The sequence below is a fragment of the Quercus lobata genome, chromosome 6, assembly GCF_001633185.2.
Source record: "Quercus lobata isolate SW786 chromosome 6, ValleyOak3.0 Primary Assembly, whole genome shotgun sequence".
Classification (NCBI taxonomy): Eukaryota; Viridiplantae; Streptophyta; class Magnoliopsida; order Fagales; family Fagaceae; genus Quercus; species Quercus lobata.
Genome location: NC_044909.1, coordinates 31302527 through 31313401, shown reverse-complemented (window position 1 = coordinate 31313401; position 10875 = coordinate 31302527). Strand labels below are relative to the sequence as shown.

The following is a 10875-nucleotide window of genomic DNA, read 5'->3' as shown; positions in this document are numbered from 1 at the left end:
TATTGCCTATAACTCGATTTTATAGAAATCGAGTTACAAAACGTCACTATAGGTCTTTAAAACGTTACTATAGGTTTTTAAAAATGTCACTATAGGGCTCCAATTTTTTTTTTTTTTAACTCGATTTTGAGAAAATCGAGTTACAAAAGAGGGTCATTTCCCTAATTAATTTGGGAAGTGGGGCATAAGGCTATATAATTTGGGTGAAAATGGCATAAGGCCATTTTGTCCCCATTTTTTCCTTGTGCTCCTAGAGTTTTGGTGAAATTGTGTTTAGTAGAGATTGGTTTTTGGCAACATATTTTTGATAAAATGGCTCTCCATATAAGTTATTTGTCTCATAGATATCCCATAAGAGTCATCAAACAATTGTTTATTGTTTATAGACTTTTTCTTTAATATTTTACCCACTTACAAAATCGTGATACGTATTTTGGCACTTTGATGGAATACTATTGCCATAATTAACTAGTAAAATTCTTAAGGGAAACAAAAAAGTAACAGAAAAAAAAAAAAATATATATATATATATATATACACATATAATAATTTCCATTTTTTTTTTAAAGAAAAATTTAAAGAAACTCATGGGGCCTTCCAAGTTGTTAGTGATAATATTACTTAAGTTATAATGAATAACGATGATTTTTTTAATAGAGCTTCAAGTTATAATATTTGCTTTATGATAATTGTTTTTTTATCAACATGTTATGATATCAATTGATTTTTGGTATAGGTGGTGTGGGTACCTGAGAACCGAGGAGGCAGTTGGAAGGTCACAACATTGGCCTGAGGACGGAGAAGGAAGTTGAAAGGTCGTAGCATTGGCCTAAGGACTGAGAATGAAGTGGGAAGGTCGTAGCATTAGCCTGAGGACGAAGGAGGAAGTTGAAAGGTCGCGACATTAACGTGGAATTGCTGCCAGCCACAGGCCCAAGGAAGGAAGTTGCCCGAGGAGGAGAAGAAATGAATCATGACACTCTGTAGAATTCTAAGTGGAAGCTAGGATCAGAAGAAAGTGGAAGTCAGTAGGTAGTAGGGAAGCTTTTGGCCTGATGTAGCCTGTTGCATCCGTATTAAATGGTAGACAACAGCTTTATCAGCCGCATTGATGAGGAAGTGACCTAAACAGTGTAAGTTACAGCTAAGCAGGTCTCTTCCACCACCTGCTTCAGATGTGAAAGGTAACTAGTGTCAAAAAAGGAGGGAGGTGAAGTAGAAATGAATGGTGAAGATGTGATGAAGGTAGAGGTATATAAGGAAAGGAGAGAGCATTGGAAATGGGATCAAAAGAAAGAAGAAAGAGCATTGGGAGAAGAAAGTGAATAGTATCACTATTATACAAATCAAGTCTCCTCGGGAGCATCTGTGTAGAACCTTATGCTCATTTGTTTCTAAATACAATACAAATTCTGCCTTGTAGTTGTCTTCGGGCAGAGCCCAATGTTGTTGTTCTTCCATCCTCTTATAACTTTTATTGATTTAGGCCAGGTTTGAAAGGCACAACCCATTATTCTAAGTGGGCTTGGGCCACAAAAAGCTAGGACCTTATAGGTGGGATTTAAATCCTAGGTCTCTTAGAGTTTTGGGAGTATTTTATTTAAACCTTAAACTTTCAAAATGTTTTATTTAAGTTTTCTATCACATATTTTTTTGTTAATTCCATTAAACATCATGTGATCAGCTAGTTTATATGAAATTTATTCCAAACTTTGAGGTTTAAAGGAAATTTACCCAAAACTCTAAGGTTTAAATAAAACTATATGAAATGTTTTTAGAAGCTTTAAGGTTTAAATAAAACATTTTGAAACTTTTCAAAGGCACCAAAAACTCAAGATTTTCAAAGTAATGTGCTTGATCAAAATAATGGGCTTGATCAAAACCCCACTAAAATATAATCAATGTAGATCAATTATGTACAAAAGAAAAAATAAAAAACTACAAATATTATTAGGAAGTATTATACAATAAAGTTGTTGAATGACAAAATAAATACAACGAAGTTTTTTTTTTTTTTAAGAACCAAATACAATAAAGTTAGAGATACAAAATATTTTCAATTTTATTTTTCATAATGTTGATAAGGATTGTTTTGATCAATATGTTATAAAAACATTGTGGTGTGGATCAATATAAAAAAGATGTTACTTCAATCACAACTTGCCACTTCATGAAATTATAAGAATTATTAAGAAATAAATGGTGTCTCAATTACCAATAAATAATGTATTAAAATTTAAAACTACTAGGACATAATTGCAAAAGTTGTTTTTAAAATCAAAGCATTCAAAAATTCACAAAATTGAGAAGTTCATGGTATTAAGATTGGATTGGAAATTAAATGAATACTTAACCAACAAGAACTATTCTAACACACGAGAAATCTTGATTAAAAAAATCTAGTAACATAAATACTTTTCAAGCATATTTTCACAACTTGAATAAGAAAGTTAAAAAATAATAAAGCATAAGGAAAATAATATTAAACTTTAAAAAAAAAATTTAGAAGAATATTAAACTTAAAATTGATCCTTGAAAATACAACTATAAATATGCTTCTTGAAAATACAACTATAAATATGCTTGAAGGAGTATATATATATATATATATATATGAGAAATGTATATAATTATAATGGTTTTTCATATATTGCCTCTTGGAGATGTATAATTAAAGTATATTAAATGAAGATTAATAATTTAATATGTGTCATATTAACTTTCCAATATTTCTAATCCTTTTAAATTAGCCTAATCACTTCACTAGTGTTCAATTTGGGGGGGGGGGGGGGAAAGTAAAACCCTGTTATTTAAAAAAAAAAAAAAAAAAAAAAAACCCGGTTTTAGAGGAATCCGATTTCGTAAAGGAAAAGCAACCAAAAACCATCTGTTATTTATTATCAATTTTATTTTACTTTCTCTCACATCACACTTTCCTCTCTCCCTCTCCCTCTCCCTCTCTCTCTCACAGCTAGGGTTTGGATCTTGCACAGAACGATTGCAATGGTAAACAGATCCAAAAGTTTCAAATTGAAGCTAAATTTTCAATCTTTTTGTTGGGTTATGATTGATTTTGTATCTGGGTAAATTTATTTTTCAGGAAGGAGGAGGGAATCTAGAGTCATCGATAGAGCAACTGCTGAATGTGGAGAAGCAGATGAGGCTTTCCGGCGATGTCGCCGGAACAAAGAAGGCCGCCACTGACATTCTTCAGCTCTGCTTCGAAGCTCGAGCATGGAACACTCTCAACGATCAGATTGTTCTCTTGTCTAAGCGCCGTGGCCAGCTTAAGCAGGTAAAAATAACTCTGTTTTGGGTTTCCGATTGTGTAATTTTGTTATTGTTTTGATGGTTGGTTTGAGTTTAAATTTGTGTTCTTTTGGGTTTTTGGTGAAATGGGTATTTGTTGATTTGGTCCTAGAAGCGGTGGGTTTTAATTTTGTGTGTAGTGTTTGAATTAGGGTTATGGGTGTTTGATAGCGTTTTAGTCAAGGCTGCTTAAGGAGGTAACCATTACCAAAAGAAAAGGAACTCTGTTTTGGGGTCCTGATTATTTGAATTTTTAATTGTTTTGTTGTTGATGGTTGGGCTTAAATTTGTGTTCTTTTGGGTTGGTGGTGTAGTGGGTATCCATCAATTTGGTCGTAGAAGCAGTAGTTTGGTTCAATTGTGTGTGTGTGTGTGTGTATTTTTTTGAATTAGGTATGTGGGTGTTTTGATAGTGTTTTAGCTAGGCTTAGCTTAGGCAGGTAACCCCCAAGTAAAAAGGAAAACCAAAAACTATTTTTTGTGCTTCTGTGTGTGTTTAGTAATGGTTGGGTTTAAATTTGTGTCCTTTTGGATTGTTGGTGTAATGGTTATTTGTTGATTTAGTCCTAGGGGCGTTGGTTTGGTTCAGTTTTGTGTGTGTATTTGAACTAGGGTTATGGGTGTTTTGATAGAGTTATAGTTACTCTTTATGGGGAATTGTCCGAATTTGTGTATTTGGCGAAGCGATATGGGATTTTTATTTATTTTAGGGGTGGCATGAGAATGTGACTTGGTTTGTGGTGGTTAAGTTTTGTATGCGTAGCTGAGGGTTATATGTATTGTAATTGTAATTATTGCTACCCTGTATTCCTTTTTGAAATTGTGTATTTCATGGAGAAGGATGAATTCTTGAGCCTGGTAGGAGAATGGGGTTTTTGTGTGTAAAAATGTTGGGTTGGTCAGTTGCTTTAAAGCTGTGTGCTTGATTGCTGCAGGAGCATCTTAAAGGTTTTTTCATTTTGTCTAAGTTTAGTTTGAATGGCTGCAAGCAAGGGCAGCTATAATTCAATTAGCAACAACAAAGGGGATGCTAGTTAGTTATGCTATGTTTGTGTCCAAATGGGAGGTTGTATGCATTTAGGGATCCAGAAGCCTATCCTAATCTGTTGTAACTAACTCAGTAGACTTCTGGATAATTGTAGAAGCTGTACTTGATTGGATTTGGACACTTGGCAGTGATCTCAGTTTTGTTGATTGAATAGGACATTAGCGTGTGTACTTTCTTAGAACTGTGTGTTCTTGCAGAGGTGTCTGTCCACCTATTAGTAGTTCTAAGAAACTCGGACAAAGTTTAGCTACAAAATTGGTTGTAGCTTAAGGCTACAAACTCACTCAATAAAATAAATATTACAACATATTTTGAAAATCTAACCGTTGAATTGCATGTTCTTTACACTCTTAATACACATATTAAATTTTGTGTCAATCAGATATCATTTATTACATGATCTATAAGTTTATATTTTGTTCATAATTTTAAATTACAAAAACTTGCAATTTAAAAAATTTATTGATGACATAGCTATTGATCTTTAATTTTCTTGAAATTTTGCAAGTATGAAGGATATAAGAAGAAGATGTAATCCAATGGTGGATTTATCAAAATTCAAATCCAATAAAAAGATATTAAGTAAGTTTGTAACCTAAGGCTACAACTAATTTTGTAGCTAAACTTTGTCCAAACTCACCATTCCCTCATTCATTTCCAAGCCAGATCCCACAGCCCAACACATTCCCTGCATCATTGATTGATCCTATTTAGTGTCCATTTGGCTTCAACTTTTTGGTTCAGCTTTTAGCTTTTAGTTTTTATGCACAACTTTTTAAAACCTCACATTTTCAAAGTACAAGTATACTTTAGCACATTTTCAGGAAAAAAAAAAAAAAAGTCCACAAAAAGCTAAATAAGTTGATGCCAAACACACACTTATTGATTCAAGTTAGTTTTGCTGCCCTTTATTCGAAATTGTGGGGGCATTTTATTGATTTTTTTTTTTTTTTTTTAGTTCTGACTATGTAGTTAGGATAAAAGATATTTGATTTTAACACAAATTTGTTTGAATTTACATACCAAAAAACATATTGGTTTAAATGAAAATGCTTGTCTGTCTATGTTTGTGAATATATGTTGGCATATCTGTATTCATCAAGTTGAGTAAACAGTAATGAATCAACAACTTGACCAGTAATGTCTTAGTTTGCAAATTTTATAGGATCTTTGTGCTGTGATGGATGATGGATCATAAAAAATGATACGGACTTGCAGGCTGCAAACGGCTTTAGTTGTTAAGACTGTTGACCAAATAAAGAATTTGGGAGTATAAGTGGATATAGTCTTGCCAGTACTCATATTGTCTCATATGTATTTGCTTGTGCTTGTGTATGGGCATAAATCCAAGTGAATGTATATGCCCTTGGTATAGGCTGCTTTGTACTGCATTGAATTTGTCATGTTTTCTATTAGAGTTTCAATCTTTTATGCATTACTTTAAATGATAATGGATGGTGAATCCCTGTAAATAATATCTAAAAGTAATTTGGCTTTTTCATTTTTAAACACGAAAGATATTTTGGTCTATACTTTTTCTAATGGGTCTTTTGGTTTTTTCTAGGCTGTAACTGCAATGGTCCAGCAAGCAATGCAATATATAGATGAGACACCAGATATTGAAACTCGTATAGAGCTCATCAAAACACTAAACAATGTATCTGCCGGGAAGGTAAGCATGTGATGAAGAATTTGAAGCTCCCTAACCAAGTATCTGGTTTAATACAGTGCAGATAGCTACAGTTTGTAACACTCGATTCCTTAGGTTCCCCAACTATTATTTACCACGTGAATTCATTCCTATATTGACATTTTGGCTGCTGCACATATGGTGTTTTCATTTCTTCCTTTTTGCCTTAATTTATAAAATTTTCAATAACAAACATGGGATTAAAGCTAGGATGTGGACAATTGATGACAATTCTCCACTGAAAATATCTATCACTGGAGACTACCTTTCTGCTTGCTTCAATTTTGAACATGCCTTCCTTTATTGTGATCATGTTCTGTTTGTAAGATTGAGTTTGCTCAGGTAAAAATGGTGTGAAGGGGATAATGGGATATTTTCAATAGGTGGGGTATTTTCAGGTAGAAATGATGCTAGCGGGCAAGTCTATTGTGTACAGGTGCATATACTAATTGGAAAACCTAAGGAATTGGATATTTGGAACTGTATCTTAATTCTGCCTTTAACACCATATGTCTTCTTCTGATTTTTTAAAATAAGATCCATTGCTCTGTAGATATATGTTGAGATTGAAAGAGCTCGCTTGATCAAGAAACTTGCAAAGATTAAGGAAGGACAGGGGCTTATAGCTGAAGCTGCAGATTTGATGCAAGAAATTGCAGTATGTTTGGGTTGTTTCATTTGGTGATAGCTTTCTTAAATGTTTAATTCTTATTCAGTAAATCAATCAATTGTTGGAGTTGTCCGTCCCTTTTTTTTCCTATTACACTTTTTGACTATCAAGCTCTACAGGTGGAAACCTTTGGTGCAATGGCAAAAACTGAAAAAATTGCATTTATTCTAGATCAAGTATGTGCCTCTTTTTGAGTTGTTTTTATTGTTCTCAGCACTTGTTCATTACTGAATTTTTTTTTTTTTGGGGGGGGGGGAAGTGTTATAAAACTGATGCTAACTGCCTGTAACTTGATTTAAAAAACAATTTGCAGGTACGTTTGTGCTTAGACCGCCAGGATTATGTTCGTGCCCAAATCCTGTCAAGGAAGATCAGTCCAAGGGTTTTTGATATTGATACTTCAAAAGAAAAGAAAAAACCTAAAGAAGGTGACAATCTTGTTGAAGAGGCTCCTGCTGATATACCATCTCTATTGGAGTTGAAGCGGATTTACCATGAACTAATGATAAGGTAGAGTGGTTCTTGCATTTTCTTTCTTCACTGCAATTTTTAATTATTCTTTCCATAAATTTCTTTCTGCCTCTTTCAGATGTTGATTCCTTCACAAAGTTTTTATTGAAAGTTTATACAATGTCAATTAAAATCATGAATCCTTGGATGCAATAATCTTTTGTGGCTCTAGTAAATGTTAAAGCTTTGTTTGTTGTGGTGAAAGTATTTTGCACTGTACAAGGTTTCAAGCAGAAAATTTCCCAGAAACTTGAGTGTGGATCTGACATTATTTTTTTAAATGGGAAAAAAAACACCTATAGGGAGAAGCTTAATTTTAATTAATTATAGGGCCTAGGGCCTATATCCTATAGGCTATAGGTTCCTTACTACTTTCCAGAGAATCATATAAGATGCTTGACTTTATTATGCTCAATGAAAAATACGAAACATTATTCTGGTAACTAGTTGTTCAATTTGCCTGCAATTGTACCTGCTTTCTTATCGATTGAGTATATTAATTACCTAATGCTCATTGGAGAATTCCATACATTATTATGGTACTGTTTGTCTTCTTTCTACAACAATATCAGATTGATTACTTGGACTTATTTGGCATTGCCACTAGTCAAGTTGGTTTTAGCAGTAGTACTTGTATACTTTGACCACTATGATATAGTTTCTTATCTGGTTCATACCATTTGATGTCATGAAAGCTGTTGTAGAGATGATTAGTTGTCAAGTTTAAGAAGGGATTTTTAAATTTTATTGCTAGATTGATTTACGATGTGAATGAAAAGTGACAACTGAACTTGCATATGAGCTCCATGAATTCCATATGTTGCTCGGGTGCAACATGCTTATACTATCTGAGGATTGGTATGAAGGAATAATATAAGTGATTAAACAACCAGAAGCCCTAACACTCTTGACCACTTTTGATACCATCACCTCCGTTACTGGTACTTCATAAACCATGTCAATGTTGATGTTCTGGAAAGATGGCTGAATGAAAACATTATACTTTACCTTTTCCAGAATTGATTCAGCTGTCTTAATGTGGTCCTCCATGTAATGATTAAATATTTACTTTAAATGCAAATTAACACATATATGTCTTACGCTAGTGTTTCATCAACTTTGTAGGTATTATACCCATAACAATGATTACCTTGAAATTTGTCGTTGCTATAAGGCAATTTATGACATTCCATCTGTCAAAGAGAACCCAGCACTGTGGACTCCGGTGAAGCTTCTTTTCATTTCATCTCTTCCTTTATACTCTTAAACTTCCTCTTGACATTGTTCTACCTGTAGGTCCTGAGGAAAATCTGTTGGTTTTTGGTTTTGGCACCTCATGATCCAATGCAATCAAGCCTTCTTAACTCAACCTTGGACGATAAGAATCTTTCTGAGCTTCCAAATTTTAGGTACTTATTTTGATGTTAGTGTTGCTTGTGCATCTACCACTGGTGTACTTATTCAGTATCTGCTGTTAATGTTGGTTGATGGCTGAGGTTTTCCCTTTTTTGTTGGGGGCTATACATAGGTTGCTGTTGAAACAACTAGTCACAATGGAGGTCGTCCAATGGACATCTCTTTGGAATGCATACAAGGATGAGTTTGAGAATGAAAAGAGCATGCTTGGAGGCTCTTTGGGTGACAAAGCAGCAGAAGACCTAAGACAGAGAATAATTGAACATGTAAGTTTTCCCTAGAGGACAGGGCAGTTAGGTGCTGCTGTTTCACTTGTCAATCTTTTTTATCATTATTCATTTGCAATTTATTCTTTGCCTTTTTCAGAACATTCTTGTTGTTTCAAAATATTATGCAAGGATCACCTTGAAGAGACTTGCAGAGCTGTTGTGCCTCAGTATCCAGGTTTGTTGATATGATTTTAACTTAGTTTATGAAGTCTCTACTGTATTTTTTTATTTATTAATTATTGTTCTTTTATACATATAATGAATATGAAAGGTCTATTTGGGATCTACTTATTTTGCTAAAACTGAAATTTTTTTACTGAAAGTACTGTAAATAAAGGTAAATATTAGTTGAAATAGTATAGTGGGACTCATGAATAGTACCAAAAAGTATAATGGAACTCATGAATAGTAGCAAAAATAAGCTAGCCAAACAGACACGAAGTCTCTAGTTACAATGAATTCTTTTGTCGTAATGAATATGAACATTTTATGTGACATTTAGCCCTCCCTGTGATTATCTTGGAGCATCTGCTGGACAACAGGTTGTTCCTTGAATAATCACTAGTGGGTGAGGAAAAGGGGGGAAGTGTGGGGGTATAGTTAGGTACTTCAACCGCATTGTTTTTAATTTGCTTAGTATATTGACTACTAAAGTTCAAATCCCATGTTGAATTTGGGTTCTTCCTTTTCTCCTACTTTTTGATTAACATGGCAATCTAATGCTACGGTTCTATAAAGGCAAGATTTGTATCTCTTCTTATTGATTCCATTTGTCCTTTCCAATTTAGGAAGCGGAGAAGCATCTTTCAGACATGGTGGTGTCCAAGGCACTGATGGCAAAGATTGACAGGCCAATGGAAATAGTCTGTTTCCAGACAGCAAAGGATAGCAATGACATTCTTAACTCGTGGGCGATGAACTTGGAGAAGCTGCTTGATCTTGTTGAGAAGAGTTGCCACCAAATACACAAAGAAACCATGGTTCACAAAGCTGCCCTGAAAGTTTGAAAAATGAACTTCATCACCTGCCGGTAGAACTAGCTCTCTGTCTGTCTCTCTCTCTAACCTGGCTGAGAAATATAAAAATACGAACAAAAAAATTATCATTTCTTTTAGGTGACACTATTGCTTAAACCTTTTATGCAGGATTGCCTTAAATTAAGCTGTCATTTTGTGGACTGAAGTGAGAACAATATAGATTATCACCTTGGCTGACCGGGTTTGTCAGGCATGCATTTATCAGGTTTTTTCTCCTTTAGTTATTTGTTTACCCCGGTCATCTCAGAAATAGAGAACTCGGATATGCTTGCCAGAACTCAAAGGGACATTGTTGTATACTGCCGGTACATTCCGTGCGACTGACTAATGACAGGAACCTCCTAAATGGGCTTGTTTGTAGTGGTGGAAAAAAATTGATTGCACCACTTCATTTATTTTCTTAGGCTTTTGTTGAGATTATTTTATCTTTTACATATTGTTTCCAACCTAAAGTCATTTGTGCTTTTAGATGTTTCAGTTAATTTTACAATGCATTTTAGCTTTTGATGGTTGTGACTTCAAATTGATACCCTTCGCATATCAAAGTTTCCTAGTCCAGAATATGTGGAATTGTTGTATGAATAGACCCATCAGAGGTTGTTTAGGTTTGTTTGTTCTGTGCAACATGGACAATTATTACGAAGAAACATGTAAGTTTTGTGGTACTCCACACCAATAAATGCAAGTCCTTTAATTAAAAAAAAAATCACAAGCTCTTAAATTAATTTAAAAATCTTAATTCTAATATTAGCTGGTTCTATTTATTGGTGTGGAGTTTCACGTCTTCAACTGGACTTGCATAATGATTACTCGCACAACACTGGAAGCTACTTTTTCAACCATTTTGGCTGAAATAATTTGGGAAATGATGAAAGCTGTATAAAACAAAGAAAGAATGATTAAACTTGGTCTCAAATTGGTCAATG

General features: G+C 34.0%; 1 protein-coding gene across 2 annotated transcripts; it reads left to right on the top strand.

Annotated features, from left to right (window-relative positions):
* Positions 1–2895: 2895 nt before the first annotated feature.
* On the top strand, positions 2896–10465 carry LOC115994848 (26S proteasome non-ATPase regulatory subunit 12 homolog A). 2 transcript variants are annotated; one of them, XM_031119136.1, is made up of 12 exons: positions 2896–3006; positions 3101–3295; positions 5922–6029; positions 6601–6705; positions 6837–6893; positions 7031–7227; positions 8353–8452; positions 8524–8636; positions 8756–8909; positions 9010–9087; positions 9701–9942; positions 10058–10465. In XM_031119136.1, exons 1-11 carry the CDS (start codon positions 3004–3006, stop codon positions 9917–9919), a joined length of 1329 nt encoding a protein of 442 aa, XP_030974996.1. In that variant the 5' UTR covers positions 2896–3003; the 3' UTR covers positions 9920–9942; positions 10058–10465. The 2 variants fall into 2 exon arrangements, with proteins under 2 accessions (XP_030974996.1, XP_030974997.1); XM_031119137.1 differs by having other exon boundaries at positions 9701–9958.
* The last annotated feature ends 410 nt before the right edge of the window (positions 10466–10875 follow it).